This window comes from Azolla caroliniana, unplaced genomic scaffold, assembly GCF_043228905.1.
Source record: "Azolla caroliniana isolate FFs.n. ecotype wild unplaced genomic scaffold, voAzoCaro1.0.p SCAF_11, whole genome shotgun sequence".
Lineage (NCBI taxonomy): Eukaryota > Viridiplantae > Streptophyta > Polypodiopsida > Salviniales > Salviniaceae > Azolla > Azolla caroliniana.
The window spans coordinates 16,694,775-16,717,221 of NW_028230446.1; the positions used below are offsets into that span (position 1 = coordinate 16,694,775).

The 22,447-nt window shown below is 36.6% G+C and overlaps 2 protein-coding genes and 1 long non-coding RNA gene across 3 annotated transcripts; all 3 read right to left on the reverse strand.

Moving 5' to 3' along the window:
- Window positions 1-719: 719 nt before the first annotated feature.
- LOC147858102 (uncharacterized) lies at window positions 720-3,989 on the reverse strand. Its single transcript, XM_087327649.1, has 3 exons — window positions 3,423-3,989; window positions 2,063-2,100; window positions 720-1,969 (listed from the first exon to the last, which is right to left on the reverse strand). The coding sequence occupies exons 1-3, from the start codon at window positions 3,484-3,486 to the stop codon at window positions 1,061-1,063; spliced, it is 1,011 nt and encodes a 336-aa protein (XP_087183775.1). The 5' UTR covers window positions 3,487-3,989; the 3' UTR covers window positions 720-1,060.
- A 2,031-nt stretch (window positions 3,990-6,020) lies between these two features.
- On the reverse strand, window positions 6,021-8,978 carry LOC147858103 (uncharacterized). Its single transcript, XR_015530420.1, has 2 exons — window positions 7,831-8,978; window positions 6,021-6,915 (listed from the first exon to the last, which is right to left on the reverse strand). It is a non-coding gene; the product is annotated as an uncharacterized LOC147858103 (long non-coding RNA).
- A 2,486-nt stretch (window positions 8,979-11,464) lies between these two features.
- LOC147858104 (uncharacterized) lies at window positions 11,465-14,682 on the reverse strand. Its single transcript, XM_087327961.1, has 4 exons — window positions 14,507-14,682; window positions 13,206-13,447; window positions 12,307-12,880; window positions 11,465-11,808 (listed from the first exon to the last, which is right to left on the reverse strand). The coding sequence occupies exons 1-4, from the start codon at window positions 14,665-14,667 to the stop codon at window positions 11,661-11,663; spliced, it is 1,125 nt and encodes a 374-aa protein (XP_087184087.1). The 5' UTR covers window positions 14,668-14,682; the 3' UTR covers window positions 11,465-11,660.
- Between the last annotated feature and the right edge of the window lie 7,765 nt (window positions 14,683-22,447).

Genomic DNA, 22,447 nt, shown 5'->3' on the forward strand with positions numbered 1-22,447 from the left:
TTTTATAGGCTACCACTTACAAACCAAATTAGGATTGCATGGGTATCATGCTTTTGGACATCTCCAGTTCATTTACTTTGTGAATCTATCATAATTTACCTCTTTCAAATGATAGCTGCACCAAATAATCCATTCACTCGAATGAACCTTTGATTTGTGATTTAAGCTCTCCACTGGATTCAAATATAGAAGGCATTATCACCTCATTTGTTTGTAGACTCATGCATATTCCAATGATATAGGGTATACAAACTATCACAATTTGCTGCTATACTGTAACTCAGCGGGTCCGAACCTTCCTTGAACCGCCTCTCCTTTTCTGGTCATGGACTAAGGATCCACAAGCCGATCTGCTAGTTTTTCCTCTTCAGATTATACATTACAAGAACTTGGAACTCAAAATATATATTCAACATTTACTAAAGAAATACTCAATGAAGGGGCTCAAAGCAAAAAATAAACAAAATGATGGGTCTGAAGGGCAAAGCCGACCAATGGTAGCCTGCCACTCATTTCTATATTTAAAACCTTAATGCTACCCCTGGATTTGAACTTTATATCTGAAGGCAGATGCACAAATACAATAAAGGAAGCAAATAACGAATGTTCATGAAAGTTATTACTATTCATGCACAGAAATCTATGCATGAATGTCATACATCTGAACTCTGTTTTTTGTGATTATAATCCCATGTATTACAAGAGTGTATATATATGTGTGTGATTTTCCATCATTTAGTTCATATTAGCATGTCATGTATTACAACACGAGTATATCTTTCCATAAAAGCAAGGGAAGGGCCCTTGGTTACACATAGTGAGGCCACATAACCTTCCTTTTCTTCATTTACAGGGCCAGAGGAAGAGGATTGACTGACAGTTGAGATATCAAAATAGCGGAAATGTAAGACAGTTCAAACACGGCCTTCCACAAACCATCAAGATATATGCTAAAAGGTAAGGGTTCTAAGATCAACCCACATTGGCTTTTCCAAGGATATATTGTGATTTGGAGATCATAGTAACATAGGGAAATGATACGCTATATAAACAAACATCGTCATGTTTGATCTGGAGATACCCTAGCTGGGCCTGGATATGGTGCACCCAAATCCTTCATGGACTCTGGTCGTAGCTTTGATAGCGGTTTTGAACTATCTTTGCCAGAAATTGATGATGAAACTGTAGGCCACTTCATTCTAGAAGCCTTCGCCACTGTGTTAGAAGATGCAACTGCTTTTCGGTTAAATGTTTTTGCAAGTTTGTTTCTGAGAGATTCCATGGTACCTCTCACACCACCATCAAGCTTAAGCAAGAATGCCTTTGAAGCTACGTTTTCAGTTCGGGCACATAGAGGACAGGGAGGATCGCGCTTACTTACATCCAGTGTAGACCTTTCAAGGCAATCTCCATGAAAGACATGACCACATACAAGAACTGCTACAGTTGGTGGCAAGTCATAACTCCAAGGAGACCTATGTGTCAAACAGCGTGAACAAAGATCACACTTTTGAATGATGTTATCATTATCCCAGGTATCATTATCAGTAGTCTGAAAGTTGCATATCCTTATTCTTTCAATGGGCAATGTCATGTGTTCATCATCCAAGCCATCTATGTCTGTATTCCAACTGAATTGTGATGAACCATTCACATCAGACCATACAAAATCTTCTCTTTTTGACGCCTCCACAATCTGAGAGATGGTCATTACTTGATTGGCACGATGACCTATTCCAGATGCCTCTCCAGTTTCCAAGCTCTTCATGGTTCTAAGACATGTCCGACTATCTGAACTTTGCCTTCGGAAAAGACGCTTAGGCCCAAGTTTTGATAAGTATCGGCTACCACTCAGGTTACGATGAAGAGATGAAGTTGGATGCTTTGTTTTCTCTGACATTGCCTCCCTCAGAAGTCTAAAAGAGCTAGATGTAGGACTATTGTTGTGAAGTCTGGTGAGCAAGCATGACTGCATTTACATCAATTACATGGGATGATTCTAAGAGGAATATATATGTCAAATAGATTTCTTAGTGTGAGAAAAAAAAACTCAATACAATACCTCTCCATCCAGAGTTGATGATTGCTTTATCAAATTTTCTGCAGACAAAACAGGTAGACAGTTTATACACTCATGCAATAACTAGAAACAGGGAGAAAACAGGAAACGAACTTTAAAGTGAACTCTCCCTCCAAACAAATTAAACTTTTCACAAGGGGATGTTGGGTTTGTTTCACACCACTACATTTGCACATTCCTAACTCCATCGTTTTACTTATATGCAAAGTTCTATAGTCAAGTACACTGGAGCATAAAGAATCAATTAAGGACAGTCAACTTGGTAGAAATAACAGTGTTCTTTGGCTGTGTTAATTTCCATAAAGCTCTGCATGGATCAGCCAACACTGCTTAATAATAATAATAAACATGTTCCCTTATCCTAACGAAAAACGCATTCATTCTATCACTGGGATTATGTTCCTCAACCTTTTTATCCATATACATTTGATGGTGGAAATGCATTAATGCAGTGAGATCAGTTTTCTGCTTCAATGTATTATAAAGCGAGACCAAGATTATAACAACGCCATTGCAGAGAAGCCTCTACCATAACATGATAGAAAATGCCAAACTTTTATAGAGATGCTGATACCAATACTATCAGTCAGCAACATAGAATATGCCACAAATTTAAATAAATACAGCAAAATGGAATGCCAGGAAATTTTTCAGATGCTACCATCGAGATTCAAGACTATGATAAGGCAGATAGAAAACGCCACGACACAAAAAATACTGCCATAGTCCAAAATAGAGTGGCATGAAATTATTCAGAAAGTTGCATCAAGATTCAAGACTAGCATAAGGAAGCATAGAAAATGCTAGCATTAAGAATATTATATGGCGACATTAAATTTGCAAGGTGCAGTCATGGATTAGAAAATATAGAAACTCCTATTAATTTATACAAATGTAAACGTCAATATCAACATCAGCTAATACTATAAATGCAACAAGACATTACTCAAATGACACGATCAAGAATCCATACTATCATGAAGAAAAATAGAAAATGCCACAATATTATACATAAATCGCTAACATAGAATGCGATGAGATTATTCAGACCTTGTCACCAAGATTGATGATTATCATAATGCAATATAGAAAATGTCACAGTGTGCAAAATGCAAATGTTAACAATACATTAATTCACATATTTCTAGTTCCAACAAATCAAGACCAGTGGTACTAAATCATACAAATAAGAGTTTAATTTTCATAAGATTGATGGAGCATACAGGAATGCCCCTGACATCACTGTTATAAAAAATAAACTGACAATTAAAGGTGCATCTGTAGTACATTCAAACAAATATGCAAAATCAGAAGAAGACATAACTCATAGAGAACGCATTACCTTGAAATGAGATCCTAGGAGAGCTCTGGATCTGATGAGAGGGACGAAACCTCGGGCCATGCATTTCTTCATTAGCCACACTCGTTTGAGTCCCAGAGAAAGATGAAGAACAAGAAAAAGACCTCCTTTGTTGCTGCCGTTCTTCATCTTCATCTTCTTCCTCTTCTTTGTTGCTGTTGTCCCAGCTCGCGATAGCAGAGAGAGGAGGGGGGGAGAAGCCTCCATTAAACCTCCAGTAAGGCTCCGCAGGAGCCACAGACCAGCCATCGCTGTTTCTTGCAGAGCTTCGTGGCCTGGAGGCCACACAGCAAACTGACCCCGTCTTGGCTGCCGAAGGAAGGAAAGGGAAACTCTTTGTGTGGAAGCTTCGTCCAGGGAGAGGAGGAAGAAGAAGAAGAAGAAGAAGAAGAAGAAGAAACCCTAGCCCGAATCTTAACCCTAACGTTGTCTGCTGCTGGACTGCTTCGATCTAGGGTTTAACGAGGGGGAGGTGGAACACAGTCTTAACGGTCTCTCTCTCTCTCTCTCTCTCTCTCTCCATAGATTGAGAGGTTCATTCTTCGTTCTTCGTTCTTCGTTCATTCATTCCGTCGTCATTCGTGTTATGTCTTATTATTCCATTTCTCATTTTTGTGGGCAGGAGTAGTTTGTAGTAGAAGTAGACCTCTTGTTTATCACAATTACATATGTGACCCCCCCAACACATCTCTCTAGTTTCCTGAAATTACAAAACTGACCTCCATGACCCACATATCTCTGGTCCCATAAACCTTTGCACCTCTAAGGCTCTACACCTATACCATCTCCGAGCCAAGACTGCTTGTTCTTCTAATCAAGAGTCCCTATTCGTGTGCAAGTATTTGCCCCTACTTTGACATCTGTTCCTTTTGAAATCTCGCTACTTAAAAAAAGCCCAACTCTCCGTTCGCATTCTCAACGCCTATGTGCTAGCTAGAAAGTTCTACGGCTTTATTTTTTCTATTTGTTTTTTATCCATTTAGGAAGGGAACTCTAGGATTGCATGCAAGGGACGTAACAGTTTGTCAAGATGGTTCCTATGTCCTCAAAGGAGATGAACCATGTCATTCCTATTTAGTTGAAGCAGCTACCTATGCACCCTAAATTCTCAAGCTTCACGTTGGTTGTAAAGAAAGATAACTTTGGTAAGGCATATCTAAGTAAATATATCTTTAATCGTATATGAAGACATTCCATTATGACATAAGTTTGATGCATTTGTGAAGAAAGTTTCAGGGAAAGTTGGATGCCAACACTGAGAGATCCATCTTTGTTTAAAACGTTTTTCCATTAGGGAAACTAGAGTTTTTATCTATTTTACCGCAATTGTTATTTTTGTGTTGTGCATGTGAGCCCATTGGAGGGTAGTCTCTAAAGGGTACAATGTATCCCTCTCTTAACCTTTCTTCAAAAATGACATTTGAATGTGTCTTATAAATAAACCCTAGAAAGAGACTTCTTAAACATTCCATAAATTTCAGCCTAACAAGGAGACCATCTCTTATTGATGTCCTTTCTTCAACAATGACCCTTATTTCAAGTGTCATAACTTTTGATCATGTGATGTTGAGTATAATGGATGGACTAAAAGTTTCTCTTTTTCTTTATGACTTTGATCTTTGGTAGGATGTTGTATCCTAACATACTAATGTCTATTTTCATATTGTCATATTTAGGGGTTATAATGGTTGAGGTTCTCGGAAAACCAAGTTGCTTAACATCTTTCGTATTTTTCGAGTCTGGTTCCGCTCCTACTTCTAGGTTCAATCATCCTTTGTATATTTTATGGTGTCCTTCGAATGCCTCGATGATTATTGATGTCTTTTTTGGTGCCACCATCAATCAATAGGCTAGGTTTGAATTCGATTATAATAATCCAACGCACTTCCCCTTTCAACATTTTGTCTTTGTAGACTTGATCAATCTATTGTACTTACCCTTTCCAACACTACATTTAGCTCAAGAGTTAACTTTACTATGATATATTTAGGGTTTATATTTACATATATAATCAATCATGGGGTCCCTTGGCATGTGAGATGTCATCAATCCTATCATGACTAGAGGGTTGATTGCCTTTCCAAGCCTTCTCTTGTCTTTTGTGCCTTATCTTCTCCCTTGGCCTCTCATTCATGACATGGGCTCTCAATTGATGCTGGTTTCTCCTCTCTTTTGTGACTTGAACACTCTTTCATAGCTTGGACTCTTATTCATGAACTAGCCTCTCTTTAGTGACTTCCTCACTAATGGAGTCCTAACCACAACAATTGTTGTCTTTATTTATGGGCACTATCAATGAATCAATTATAATTCATGTAAGAAATGTGAAGTTCCTCGAATCTTTGGGACATGAGGTTCCTTCTTGTACTTGGCAGATAGTCTTTGTGATTAGAGAAAACAAAATATGATTAGCAAAAAATTGATCAAAAATCCTCTTTCCTTTCAATTAATCCAATTACTTGCTTTGAGAGATTAACAAAAATCTTACCAAAAGCTTAGAGAGACAACCAAATCCATGGTAGCAACATCAAATAACGTGTCAGCTTGCCAATCAAGTCACTTGCTTTGAGAGAGAGTAGGAAACAAAATACTAAGGGTGGCAGTCAAAAGCTTTAAGCACTATTACAACAGTTACAATTGTATAATGCACGAATTACCCTCCAATCCCTAGAATATCTCCTTTCATACTTTGGTTGGAGAGTTCACATCTGTATTAAGTTACAACAATCTCCCACCAAAGCCGAAACAATCAGGGGGGAAGAAAACTATATTTGATTGGTAATACACATACAATGTTAAGTAGATCCACCTCTCACCTGATAAGTATGGTATGTTACATAATTGGATATGTGCATCGAATCCATATCAGTTGTGAAAGTGGGTTGAGGATAGAGCCTTTATGAGAGCATCAATGGTGTTATTGTCTTGTATGCACATTCAACAATGTGATCTGGTGTTTTTCCGCTCAATCACAAATGAAGTATGCACTTCTATATTTTTTGTCTTCACATCAAAGACCATGTTTTTTGTTAACATGACTGCACTCTAGTTGTCATTGGGGACATTATACTTAGAAATGTTGCTCCATATCCAAGCACAAGAGGCAAAATGCTTCCTTGGGCATTTCGCCTACTATATTGCTTCCATTGTTGAAATGCTTGTGCATTCTGAATCCTTGCTTTCCATGATACCACTCCAACTGCTATTGAAAGATCCAAACTAATGTAGGCTTCATTCCATGTGAACCAAATCTAAATATCCAACCACTGTGGCTTCATTTGTTCTAAGGCATATACCATTCCACCTGCAAATTGAACGATGTAACCAAGTGTAGATTTCCAACTATCTGCAGGTAAAGTGCCATCGAATCTGAAAATCCAACAATTGTAGCTTCACCTGCTCCAAGGCCTAGGCCTGGGTCTCTTGTTCCGATAAGGTAATTCTACTTATTGGAAATAAGACAACACTCCCACATCTTGTCCATCGTACACCAAGACCGCACAACAACAATTTAGGAAGAATGGTAAAAATAAGCAAGATGAAAAAGAGTACTCAACACTTAATAACACAGAGATCATGATTGTACTATCCACAAATAGATACATATTCATTGTAGAAAACTTATCCTTTAGAATGACTAACAACCCTCTTCAAGCTCCAAGTTTCAAATATAGGGTTCACATAAGGCCATAGTTGACCTTTCCCTCTAGTGTATCCTATGTATAACAATCCCATCAAAGACTAACACACAACTGGGAGTTTACAAATTTCAGTTACATACGTATATGTAGGCAACTACCTCTACACACTACATAGGTGTCCACCATCTACACCCACCTAGAGTGTGCATCTACATTCAGATGTAAGAACCCCATCTCTCATGTGATGAGCATGTACAACAGTCAACAATGTATTTCAATGGGTGAGTCTGTCTATCAACAATCTGTGTTCAATGGGTGTGTCCTTAATCAATAACCTGTGTTCAATGGGCATGTTCTCAATCAACAATCTGAATTCAACCCACAAAGTGTATTGGCACCATCTACACCTGGCTATTGTAGGTATCTACATTCTCGTAATGTAAGAACCCTGTCTCCTATGCAATGGATATGAATCACAGACCACCATCTATGTTCACCCATTAGGAGTAATCCTGTGTCAACTTGTGATGTGCAGTCTGCTTTAACGACTTCTGCACACCAAGTCATCAGTTAGAGGACGAATTTATTAAGTATAGTGTGAGAAGGCCTAAAGATATTGTAATGAATATAAAAGTAACTTTGTAAGCCTTTTCACGATTCTGTTTTCCTCTCATCATATGTAAGCTTCTTCGTCATCTTATATATCATAAGTGAGATGACAAGGAGAAAAGCAGATATTAATTACATACCACATCTTGTTTCATAAGATGTTAACACATTTTACATCTTTCTCTTAAATCTAAATTGTATGTTAAGCTTGAATCGCTGCATGGACTTGCTTTTAGAGATTCTTAGGCCCTCTGCCAGGATCCTTCCTTCTGCAAGATGCTAAATTGAAGTTGAAATTTCTCAAGTTTTCATCCTCGCTCAACATGCAAACAATCATACAAGAAACCAAACCATGAAAAATCTATTTGAGTCATTAACAATAATTGAATCATAACCAATTTATCTTGTCTCAAAGACCTTCATGTAGTCAGACTCATAACCTTCTAAAATATACTACCTGTGTTCATTGGCATTAAGAGATTATTCTCATATATAACCAGCAAATCTCTTCTCACTGTGGGAAATATCATGTCCTTCATCCAATGCTGCCTAAATCAGTTGTGAACAACACAAACTTGACCATTATACATTATGGCATAGCTAAACATTTCACACTGTTTTAAATTTCTTAAATAGATATATACTGACTCGGTTTTCAGAGGTCGTTCAAATATCGAATAGCTACAAATAATCAATATACACAGGTAGTTCTGATCAAACCACCACCAAAAAGAGCCCTCAGAGGGCTATACTCCTATCCAGCTTCAGCATTAGAATCTTCTCAATGTCCTTGGGTTGGGCTAGCAATATGAAACAACTAGAATTGATTCCTGTGTACCTCGTCATTTCCAACATATTTCCTGATCAAGCACAGACTTCCTCAATATTCTGCATACAAACAAATGCCCAGTGCAATATGCTGAAAAGTAGCAACAAAACACGGAAACAAATTAACATTTTGCAAACATTTTATGGACAACTAGGTTTATGTATTTTAGTCGGGCATCACAGTAAGGACTCATGAAAGTTTACTATGTTCCATAAGCAGCTTAAGAATTCACGAACTGCAAAAATGTACATCTTTACCAGTTCCAAAACAACATTCATATGCAATCTTAAGACTCTACAGAATGGAAAAGTAAACAGATTTCAACCACATGCTTATATATAGATGTATGTGTATGAATATGTATACATACATGTATGCATGGAAGCTTGAATTAGGATCTACTGAGTTAGAGAATGATCTGAGTTAGAGAATTATCCATTGAAACAAAAAAATCTAGCACTTACCCTTTTCTCCCTTGTATTTCACTTGATACTGCTTGGCATAAGATTTGGTCTTCTTTGCCTCGGCAAAGACCAGCAAAAGCGATGCCGAATAAGAATAAATGAGAACATCATAGCACGAAAAGTCCTCGACAACCTTATCAAATCTTTGATCTAGCAAGCAGGAGAGCAACGTTTTAAGGAAAAAATGAACGAATAAAGGGGAAGAATCAGAATGCATATCAAAACTGAAAGGAAGAAGAAAAAAACCGAAGAACAGATTAAGAACAGGGGCGCCTCCATTTCATATATGATAATGCATGTATGTATGTATGTACGTATGTATGTATGTATGTATGTATGTACGTACGTTTGTATGTAGGTATGTATGTATGTATGTATGTAATTTAGGTGTGTGTTTAGGTGTGTGTGTGTGTGTGTGTGTGTGTGTGTGTGTCTATATGTTGTGTATGTATGTACGTTGATGCATGTATATATGTACATATGTTTGTTTGTTGATCCATGCATGCATGTGTATGTATGTATGTATGTGTGTATGTGTGCATTTATTGTTCTTTACCCTTGGGTCACGCAATCGAGTTTGTTGGTTAGTCCGTCTATCAATAGAGTGGAGAAAATTCGACTTCTCTCATTTGTCTAAGACTCCATATGCCATAGTCCACTCCTTGGAGATGAAGGTTACTAGACATGTACCGATATGTAGGTTGAGAACCGTTTGTATGGTCTTATGACTACAAAGGCATGACATGATGCCCATTTACTTTTATCGAATGGTTGAGGAAGGCTTCAAACCTTATTTGTTGGATTAAGGCTCTATTGGGTCTACCAATAGGTGTGACTTTGTAATCTATCTATCATGCCATATATATGTATGGGTCATGTTTGTATTGGACGGTTGAGAACCGAAATTATTTATTCTTGGATTTCTATGATGTCCAAGGAGATGGTATGGCTCTCTTGCCCATTTTATTTGAATGTTGACCTTGTAGGCAACTTTAACCTACCTCGAGTTATGTAGAAGGATCTAACTTCTTGAACCATAGCATAGAAAGAGTGTGTTATGGCTTATTAGTCCTCAACCCTTCCCAACTCAAAAGGGTTATTTTTTGTAATCATTTCCTAACAACCTCTTTTTAATTCGAACAAGCGAGCCAAATTTGAGTTGAATAATAAAATAATGACTATCCAACATTCTAGATTGGATGTGGTCATCCAAACATTTGTATCGTTTGTACCTACATGCTATGAAATATAATTAATCGGGCGTGACATAATTTTTATTTTTATTTTTATTTTTAAAAATAAGGTTCACCTTGGTATTAATGGAAAGATGTCGAAAGGCTACAACGAATTCATACAATATATTACAACCCTCATATCCACATGAACCATCATGTCAAGTATCAAAAGCCCTCATGTAGGGTTGTTCCAAGACGGGGGGTGGAAAAAGCCATCTTGGTGTAGCATATCTCCACTTTATTCTGAAATACACATTTACATCAGGCCTTCCACAATACCCAAACTACTAGAGAAGATATCATAGACCAAACCATATCCTCTTCCAAACAACGGACTGTTGTAGTATCAACGTGACATAAATTTTGTATTGTTACCCCTCCAACAAGAAAAAACGTAGACAAATGTATGAATGTACATCTACTATCATATGTTGGCACATCTCTATACATTTATGATAGTTCCATGAGATGTTTCAACTTCCAAGTTACATCAAGAAAACCAAACTAGATGTTATGGCCCCAACTAGGAGAGTTATCGAGTATGCATGGTTTGCCATAAATAAGTTCATGAGGTCTTGTTCCCAATGTCCTCATTGCTTTATCTCAAATTCTAGAACCATCTTGTTCTTGAACATCACAACTTGTTGCACTCCTCAACTTTCTACCACATCTGAGTTTCATTTCCCAAACTTTTTCAATTGGGAAGCACCCCAACACAGTTTTAGTTCTTAGCCCAAAGTGCATTCTCATTTGCAACATTAATTTGTAAAATTCTTGAACGTCTAGAGTCAATTGCTTGAAAATCTTGCACTTTGGATCCAAGACTCGTGTTTGACTTGAGAATAAAACCAATCTATATCCTCTCCTAAATGTAGGCACACGATTACCACAACCACCATAGAAATATGATAACTTTAACATGTTCTAAATGCCAATGTCCAACTTGCAATTATAATGAGGTTATGGGAGTTTGGCTCTTCAAATTGTTTGTATGGATATATTGTGGACATGATTAGGCATAGTATTGATAACTAGTTGGCCCACATCTTAAATGTTGATCAAACTATTGAAGTTGATAATATCAAAGCCATAAATGGCTATCCTGTTCCCAAGTTCAAATGGTCTGTTGAAACACGTTTTTTTTATTAACCAAATTCAAATGGGAATGCACCTATACACTTTGTTTGCATTGAGAAACAACTCTTTTGAGTACTCATATGTTTTGTGGGCCATAAACAATCATTGATATGTTAGATTTATAAAACTTTATTCAATTGTCTCTTCAACAAGTTAACTTGAACAATAAATTTACATGATGCAACTACATACTTCATGTGTATGCAAGGGTAATGTACACTCGTGTGTATTGTCCGTTATTACTAAAATATGGATATTTGCAAATGCTTTTCAAACGACGAAATTCGTAATTGTGTATTGATCAACTAGGTTCCTCTATTTGTGTAGAGCCAAAAAATGGCAGTAAATGGAGACCGCCAAACTTGGTGGTTGGTTGCATTAACATGGGTAGGATTTAGACCGGCTCTAGTAGAGATCATGTGGATAAAAGAGAAGGGCCCCAATATACTTGCCCTGCATTGCACATATTAAATCGATATGTGTGAGTATACTTGGATAAAAGATGGCTATTGTTGTTCAATATACATATTGGTTCCTAAAGCACGTGGACACATTTTAAGTAAAACACATATGAACACGCACGTTTCGTGATGTTATGGACATAGTTGACAATGATGTTAATAGGTTTCCTACACTCTTCTACATGTGAACTTTATATTTTGGTTCTAATGGCACTCATTAGATATGTTGGGAGTGTAACCCTCACTTATTCTTATTACTTTTTAGACAATTCACACATGATTTTCAGTTTTCTAACATGAGTTTGTAGCAATAAGCTAGTATACTTATTGATCTTCCCTTCATGTTTAGGACACATGATCGTGTCAACTTACAATTTTAACAAAAAACTTTGCATGCATTCATGATGAGAGAACCTAAAGATCAAGCCATTTTGTGTGAATGATAATATTTCTATTTTAAAATTGAGATGTAGGGTGATCATAAACTTACATGTTCCCGGTGTTGTTGGTAACACGAAAAAGTGACCAAGGGAGGGATGATGACGACACAATAATTGGTGCCACTTGTTGTATTCCACACACATGCAACCCATTAGGTTCATCAACGTCAATGCAAGCAGTAGCATTTCCTTTCTCTTCTCGTTTTCTTGTGTTGTTTGTTTTTGGAATCGTAAGATTGTAGTTAAAACCACCGATACGCACACCACCTGGGACATCGTACAATCTTGCAACTATTCTATGTTCTATCCAAGTATGACCATTGAAGCCATACTTGACAATGCCTTGTCCGAAGAAAGCTTCCACAGGGCGGTCCGAGATTGATAGAGACTTAGGTACTTGTGGGGGTAATACATCTTGAGTCCAAAACACATAAACGGCACTAAAACTACGTATTAATGACGTGTTCTCGACCCCACAATGTGAGGAGGGGACCAGAGAGAGCAATGTGCCATTAAATTGGGCTATATATGAAATCTTTGATGCTGCCCCGACATATTTATGCCAACTAGCTTGAGCTAGAAAATCACCCATGTCATTCTCACCAACCGCGACCAACTTCTTACCTAATCCGAATTTAAAACAAAGAAACAAAAAATATATTAAAACTTAATGGGACATCAAAACACCCCACAATATATGCACTTCTAGACTTAATTTTGTAAGGTGATACAAATAACACCAAGAAAGCTTGGGTTGTAATAGGTGAAGGCGTTATTTTTCACAGTGGTGTGCACTATATGCATGTGAACCCAATGAAGGTACAAACGATTAGGTGACAGGCAATCGGAAATGCAAGCTGAAAAAAACCCTGCAAGAATGTGTGCTCAATGTGCATGAAGACACACGATGAAGCACAAGGAGTGTATACATTAGGGATCGTGATCTCACCTGCGACGATGCTCGACACACGTCCCGACTCGGACCGATCCGCGTCGCTATTGGCAAGGGTCCACGTGCCCGCATTGATCCGGCCTCGATTGCGCACGTAGTAATTGACATAAGTGCCTAGGACGATGCTCTCATTCTTGGGGTCCCGAAGCGTCGCACTCCTGTAGGAGGGCTCCCATCCTCCTTTCGCATTGCATCGATAGACTTGGTGTCCATCTCTTACTGTGGAATTGATGGCAATACTACATTCACACGTATATGTAACATTAAATCCCTCCGACATTTCACACCCTCCATTCCTTATTCATGATAACTTACCTAAAACATACATACATACATAAATACATATTGCATACATACATACATAAATACATAAATACATATTGCATACATACATACATTACATACATACATTACATACATACATTCATACATACATTACATACATTCATACATACATACATTACATACATACATGCATGCATACATTACATACATGCATGCATGCATACAACATAGATACATACCGTACATACATACATACATACATATACACACACAATTAGGCTGCCCATTATAGTTGTTATATGGAGTAACAATTCGGATATTTATCATATCGTAACAGCTCGCTACATTTATCAGGCATATCGAGAAAGCATATATAAGTATATTAGATCGTGAGTAAATAACCAACCATTACAGGGAATTTAGAAAGAAAGAAGGGTATTTGGATGCTTATATGCATATATGTATTATATATCATTTTAGACACCACATCAATTGAATTGCCTCACATCTAAGATGCCTTTTACAATGGCCTCCATTAGAATTCAACAATTTAAGACATTAATTAGCGATGTGTAATCGTAAGCTTAAAATTAAAGCATAGCATTTTGAGCTTGGAGCTTGTCAATGGGAGGTTATGGCAAAAATCATCGAAGAAAGAGCTGATCAAAACCTATGGGGCATTTTTTTTAAATCATCCCCATTGGATATGCAAACAAGTCATGGAGCTCAATTCTTAAGATTCAGAATCTCTTGCTATTTGGAATGCCAACTTGCAATCGCGGTATAAAATTCAAATGTGTGTGTCTGTATAAACTTTGATCGGAACACTTAAAAAGGGGAAGCAAAGCATTGCCAATCGACGCAATATTTATGCATAAGAGGAAGTCGGATTCGGAATATGAAAGAATCGGAATGATAAAAAAAGAAAGAAAGAAGGAGGAATCGGAGGAGAAAGGTCCAATGAATGAGCTTTAATTAATCAGGAATTAGAGGATTGAGCTATACATATATACCTGTTTCCTGGCGGAGGCGAGAATCGTAAAGCCAAGGCTTGCTGTTGTTGATGGGCGATCAGATGAAGGAGGAGCAGGAGGAGCAGGAAATTATGAGAGAAGGGATTAACGAAAAAGACATTGATAGGACGACAAGTGGAGGACATTGTAACAGACACCATTGAGCTTTTCTTTTCTGTTTTTCTTTTTCTTTTTCTTTTCAGTTTTTCTTTTGGGGGTGGGAGGATAACGTTAAAGAAGGGATGTCTGAATCGCCCACAAGAGGGAGAGAGCAGAGCAGAGGCGTGCACACAATCAGTCAATCAATCAATCAATCAACCCATTAAGCAGAGACAGACAGTCATCAATTATTATCATATGACAAAACAATTCAATGCAAAATTCAATATGGAATACCAACATCAAGATCAATATATGCACATATATAAGTTACTGTAAGTGTGTGTGTGTGTGTCTGAATTGGTGACCCCTTTATGTTGAGCTAGGAAGATTTTAAAAACACAAAAGGATAAATCAATGAACTGGTTTCTGTATTAAATGTTACAAATACTTGATGATGATGGATGGATGGATGGATGAATAAATGAAAATGGTGGTGGTGATGAATCTGAAGAAGAAGAAGAAGATGATGATGATGATGATGATGAGATTAAGTGCTATTTAGAATGATTATATGAAGGGGGCTAAACATAAGTTGAGTGTTTTGTGTTACATAGTGGTGGTGGTGGCTATGGCAGTTTCTCTATTTATAATAAAAAGGAGGGTGGAGGAGGAGGAGGTCCTTTTCACATCCCCTAAAGTTTGGACCCCCCCCCCCCCCCCCCCTACCTCTTCTTCTTCTTCTTCTTCTTATGATTATGATTATAATTCATGTTGAGCTTATCCCCCCCCCCCCCCCCCCAAAAGAAAACAAACTCAATTATGACCAAAGAAATGACCTTCAATTCACTTTTAGAGCTTCCCAATCTCCTCAATTTAAAGAATTGAACCACCATTACTAGTAACTACTACTACACACACATGCATGTATGTATAATGTATGTATGTATGTAGAGAGAGAGAGAGAGAGAGAGAGAGAGAGAGAGAGAGAAGAGGGCGGGCTAGGTTTGTTTGGAATTCCCATCTTTGAAAGTAGAGAGACAAGAGAGCATGTGTGTCCACATGTAGGTTTGTTAAGGATTTCCATCTTTTCAAGCTAGAGGGAGAGAGTAGGAATCAAATCAAATCAAAATAGGTTGGGGGCCACTCCAACCCTATTAGCTTTCGCTTGGGGATCAATAATATGCCCTACACATCCCTAGCTTAGGGACCCTAGGGTAGGTAAAGGCTCTCCACATAAGAGAGAGAGAGAGAGAGAGAGAGAGAGAGTATCGGCTTATTGTGCTCTCGTAAGGTGGTTTTGAATTTTCTTGGGTTGGTCGAACAACCGGATATTGCATTCTTGAAGGGTGCGGCACATTGGTGCCTTTCCGAATGCTTCCTTTGTATGTTACGATAGTATAATGATACAACACTTTTACAAAAGAGGTCACCTCATATCACATCATAACTCACTACTTCACCATATCTTCCAATTTCTATCAAATACATAAGAGAGAGAGAGAGAGAGAGAGAGAGAGAGAGAGAGAGAGAGAGAGAGAGAGGTTGTATATCATTTCTTGGCATAGAAAAAGAACTCCCTTGCATCCTAATCATATAACAGAAATACTTGTATGACTTGTCAACATAGTAAGAAGACCCTCTAGTATCTACATGCTACACACACACTTCTCTTAAAGCATGTACATAGTGGAGACTTGGCATGTACATAAGGATAGGAGCCTGGAGGACTACACTCTATATACTATGTATGGAATATGCATTGTGGTAAATGTTTATAAATGGGTAGGTTGTATGAAGCTCTCTGGGTTGATTGTATAACCATATGAGGTAGATTACTAGGGGTCGTTGTTTTGAATTTGTTAAGAGTTTCCATCATGTGAAGATAGAGACACCTAATATATGCCACTGCTCGAAATAGTGCAATATTGCCTCCATATCCTCTTATATATACAAAAAAAACATTGAATGGTCGAGATAGGCAATGTGTTGATTTTCTCTAAGCATGCTTGTTAATTAATTAATACTTGTTGATAAAATCCGAGTTGGCATGATATCCTCCTAGATTGCAATTGACGAGGTTTCTTCGTTTATACAATTTCCTCCTGATTCATTGGCACCTTTATTATTGTTGGAAACATAACAAGCTCATTCTTCTAGAAAACATATGGATTTTTTGTATTTCGCCCTTCATTCCAGGAAACACAAGGACTTCTAGCTACATTTGAACCTTTTAAAATGACCTTACGCTTGAACTTTGTCCCTTAGATTTTGAATATATATCTTAGAACTATGTGTCTTGTTTGGTATCTCAAATGCTCTTGCATGTGAAACTTGACAAACTTGGACACATTCGCACAAATAAACTATTAGGTCAATTGCATTCCTAAAAGAAGCTACTTAAAGAGGTTCAGAATGTCCTCGGTTTCTTTCCACAATGGACTCTAAACCCAAATCCCACATTATGGCATGGTACAAAAAGAATCAAATACCCACTTGGTGATGCCTCTCTATTGTTTAGAAGAACATCAAAATGACTTAGGTTAACATACTTATTGTATATATAAATTGCATGTGGCTATTTATACATATAGCAAACTGTTTGCTACATTAGATTGAGTCTACAACCTAAGCTTGTATATTAGTTTTCTCCCAAAAGGCAAAAGATGACATTTATTCGTGTTTCGAATATTGACATACAAAAATTCTATAGTTTGAAAATACGTTCAGAAGCATGTTCTTAAGTAGACTATCGATCGAGAAAGCCTACTCATAATTGTTAAAGATGTAATTTGACAAGTATAGCTTAACCAAAAATAGCCACATCAATATGGGAACTATTTTGAACTCATCTTTAGTTGTGCCACTTAAAAACAATTCAAAAGATTGTAGGATATTATAAAGATCGTTGAAAAAGTACATGAGATTCGTCTTGCAAACCATGGCCTTATAAGCGTGCCATTCTCTTATCAAAATATATTTCTTGCTTTATTGGTTAATATCTACTAAATGGTTCATTTACACTAACGTGCTAACCCCAAGGACTCCCTAGAGGCCTAAGAGAGACAAACCATGGACATATGGTGATCTTATAGTATAGCACAAATCCAAATGTGCATCTATATGTAAAAGATTAACTCCTTGTTCGTACATATGTATATATTTATAGATACACAATTGTATTGGGCAACTTTCCAAACATTATCTTTGGAAGGGCATATATTTTATCTATATTTGTACTAGAATTACATTACCAAGGAATGAAGAGATGAATGATGAAACTTACCTCTTCAGTCATGCTTGGGGAAAGTAGTAATATATCATCATGCACTTCAATCCATCCATTCTATTTTTTCATATTCTTCATGATGATGAAGCTTCATTGACTATTGGATACCTCAAGAAAACGATGAAGGATACAATGGTGAGTGGCGAAAATCATTCTAACCCTATTATATATTGCCTTATTATTCTAAAACGTGGTTAACTTGAAATGAATCATAGGCACTCTTAAAGAAAAATAACAATGATTCTCAAATGTTGATATGCATAAACTTTTATTTATTGGTATCCGTATCACCAACATTGCCATGCCCTTAAGCTAAGCCCATAAACAATACTCGAATGTCCAAATATTCTTATGAAACCCAAAATATAAGATTGCCCCTATCATCTTGGATATTTTGGATATCAGCTTATTCTAAGAAATTGCCATAGTACATATCCTTTTGTAGTTTAATGGTATTATTGTCGTCACTATAAAAAAAATTGAGAGCATTGTGGTAAGTATTCGGAGAGTTAAAGCAACATGTTGCACTTTTACTTATTGCAAAGGAACATAAGCTATGGGATTGCAAAAATGATGTACTAAGTTTCAGACACATGTAAATGATGTACTAAGGTTGTATGGGGATTGTTGGTGTTGACAAAGTGGATGCTTTATCTTTACTAGTAATGGATGGTCATAAGCAATTAAATTCAAGACTAATGGTAGTGATATCATTCTTAGGACGTTAGAAAAGTAGAACTAACAGTTGAGTAGTATGACGAAGGTAATAATAGTAGAAGACATTGTCTACAAGTTGAAGATTGTAAGCAGTCATGTATTTGCACCTTGTATTCTATGCAGTGCTCACTAAATTTGCTCTTCAAGTTTATGAACACTCTCATGGTAAGAACACAAACTATCGAAATATGTAACTCTTGAAATCATTTTGAGCTTTTTGTATTTCAAGAAATGTTTGAAACCTAGTGACAATGAAGGGGAATGACGTGTTTCAAACTATTAGTAATAATAAGCATACGTGTGTTTCATTTATCTTTGAATCTGATGGATACATAAACATATGTACGATGAAATTTGAGCTAAGTTTCATATTTTCGTATACAAGGAAATATAAAGGAAATGTCTTTAACATATACCTTGAGGTTAAGCTTTAAGTTCCATATTTTATATATGGCCACAAAATAAAGCATATTGCCTTGTAAAAGGAAACACTATTGTTTACACTCCTTAGTGTAATAACATGCACCGTCTCAATCTAAAATAACACTATTGTTGGCCCTTTCCATTTCCTCGCCTCCTTTGGAAGCACTAGTGAACTCTTAGAATCCCGCTTTCCTTCCCAATAAAACCATGCTCAGTTAGATTATTGTGAACTAATGTTTCATTTTTTTGTTGTTGGAAAGGCAATCAATTTCTTTCATTGTTCTCAGAGTAAGAATGGATTGCTATCCACACCTTATTCTTAGATACAATAATGCACTTAAAGCACTAATGACAATGCTCAATTCTCCACTAGCCCATTGAAGAAGGATTTCACAATCATTTATGTACTTAACTTCAAACCAAGTAATGATTATTTTGAGTATTCGTCGGCCTCATAACAAGTTTCTTCAAAGCTTTATAAGAAACTATGTGATGAATTTCCTTAAATAACTTTACATTTACCATAAAACCTTTGTCTGAATGTGTGAATTAGACTATGAGAATGCAAAATCCGCTACATGAACAACAACTATTTCCTCGTTACATAGTTGCATTCATTCCACACTCAAAGAAATTGAAATTGCAAATCAAATCATGTGCAAATTGCATGCATATTATGTTCATCTTTGATCTATGATCCTAGTATTCATGTAGATTTCTTGGTCTTCATGTTGGAAGCAAAAGGGCTTGCCCATCAACGCCACATAACTAGGCTCGCTCCGAGGTGACAAGGGAAAACAAGCGATTGGTCTATGAGAACAAAGAAAAGTTGGCTCAATAGCTAAGAAGCACACTTGGTTCACACTAACTTTCAAGGAATTCTACATGAAGGGATGCATGAATGTACATTAGGAAAGCAATACACTCCCCTACATATCAAGCCATCTTCCAACGTATATGTCAATGAACTGAGCATGCAACTCCACTATATTGTGCATTAAGGCAATGCTGCTAGAATGTTATTTAACGTGTAATATGTAGTTTGCGGGTGTGTGATTTTTTATTTTATTTTATTTTTCCCCCCAAAAAAACTCCTTCCATTAGTTATAAAATTTTACATATGAGATTAATGTATACAAATCCTTGTAGGGATGCGATAGGTCCATCTTATGTGGATGCCCACCGACTCAATAAAGGGGGAGGTCGACCATTGTTGGATGAAGGCTAGTCGTTGTCTTTCAACTCCATCGGAGTCGCCCTTCAGGCCATCATATTGGTTTTTTAGAGTGGCTACAACGTCACTCCATATCTCTTGCATTAACACTATTGGTTGCGCGGGTTGGTTGGAGAAGACCCATCTACACCGTTGTTCCCATAGAGTCCAAAGAGTTATTGGGCTGACCATTGGACCAATTCCAACACAACTTGAGATTTGGCATTGTTGATAGGAGTTGTGCGGGTGTGTGATTTTGCTTTATAAAAGCAAAAGTAGGCAATAATATAGACACTCGTTTTTATTGTGAATTAAGTCATTACCTACTAATACACAATGTGAAAACATTGCCTTTATATACTATTTTGAGAGTTTAGAAGTCCAAAAAAATGATTGTGCATAAGACCACAACATGACCACAATGAACATTCTAAACTTCAAATATTTAAAGCCCATGGTATAATGGTAAATGTACACTTTTCCACATTAAATTTATGGGTTTAAGTCTCGAGTATAATGAGTACAACATTTTGTTCATTTTGTTACGTGCACACTCATTTCTAAGTAGTTGGCTTTAGAACAATGACATTCTTTACACAACACAAGCAGCTAAAAAGGCATGCTAAAAGAAAAACGTTTATTGACTATGCATATAAATTAATAGTACATATGTGGCACACTAAGAAACAAACTTAAGGACAAGTGGAAAATATAACATAGGAACATGTTGCCTTGCTTGCTTGACTTTTGGAAAGTTATAAAGTGAGAGAGAAATAAGGGTGGTATGTTGGTAATGAGAAACGCTTAAGAAATGTTGCACTAAAATAGTTTTGCATACCACTACCTCTTGAAATAAGAGATCAGAACCTAGGAAAGACAATGATCTCCAATCATTCACATACCACTTTGCCCTAGAAACAAGGACCTAACTATGAGTATTGTGATGTTGTTACGTTACCAGCATAACTTTTATGAACTCAAATTAACAAACTTTTCTTAACCTAAATTTGACAACATACACATAGTTCCACGGTAATAAGGATGTCTACATATTATAGGCATATTATAGGCAGGAGTCTTCAAAGAGGCTATATAATCCAACAAATATTTGTTTATCAATAAATTGGAATAGAGTAAAACGACAAGCCCAAACAATTGTAGGTCAATTAGAAATGGTTGTCTAAGAAAGACTAGAAAGTCATGAATTCAAGCTTTCAAAAGAACGATAACATATTCCATAAATTGGAAAAGTATCAAAAGCTCAACTAAAACCAAATCACACCTATCTTGTGATACAATATACTTAAAAAGAGTGGTACCGACAATACTATTATTTTTTAATAGTGTGCTTATTTGTAAGGGTATCAATAGATTTCATTAACTCTTTACTTCAACAAAGGCATCATGCAAGGCTCATCCATCAATCGATTGCATAATAGGAGGAGAAACGACCAAAAGAGACAATGAGAAAAAATTCATCTTTATTTCTACAATGCCATCATGTGAGTTTCAAATGTCAATGAATGCATAATTATGAGGAAAACACAAATGAGATTAAGAAAAGTCTATATTGAAGTTGAAACAATGTTAACAAAGCCATCGTGCAAGATTTAAACATCAATCAATGCATAACTATAAAACAAGCCCAAAAGCGACAACAAACATGTCTTCAATATCAAATCTATCCAATGTGATCCCCCCTTTTGTATCTCAAGCCTCATAGAAGACTATGTGAACACCATATTAAAATGATCATGTCGTTAAGATAGGGAATGAAGGAAGCACAAATAAATAAATAAATATATGGTCAAGATTTAGGTTCATATGTGAGTTGACACACACTCATAAAGACGAGTTTTTATCAAACAACCCTAGAATGGCAATGACAAGCATGCAAATGTTTTTTCTCAATGGCATTCAATAAACTGGCTGTAGGTATGAGAATGAATGAAACATAGATTGGGAACCATGTACACAATATCATGAGAGGATACCAATAACACAACTAGACACTTACATGGGTCAAATAGTATATTGAGGGCATACAAAAAATTTAAGGTCTCATACGTTCATTACATGTGCTTTACTAATTTTGTGGATGACTAGAATGATTTAATTCACTAACAAAGTCTCTCCTTATTCATTGTTATTGTTTATAATTCACAAAGTTAAAAGGAAACTGCTGTTTTAGTCCATATGA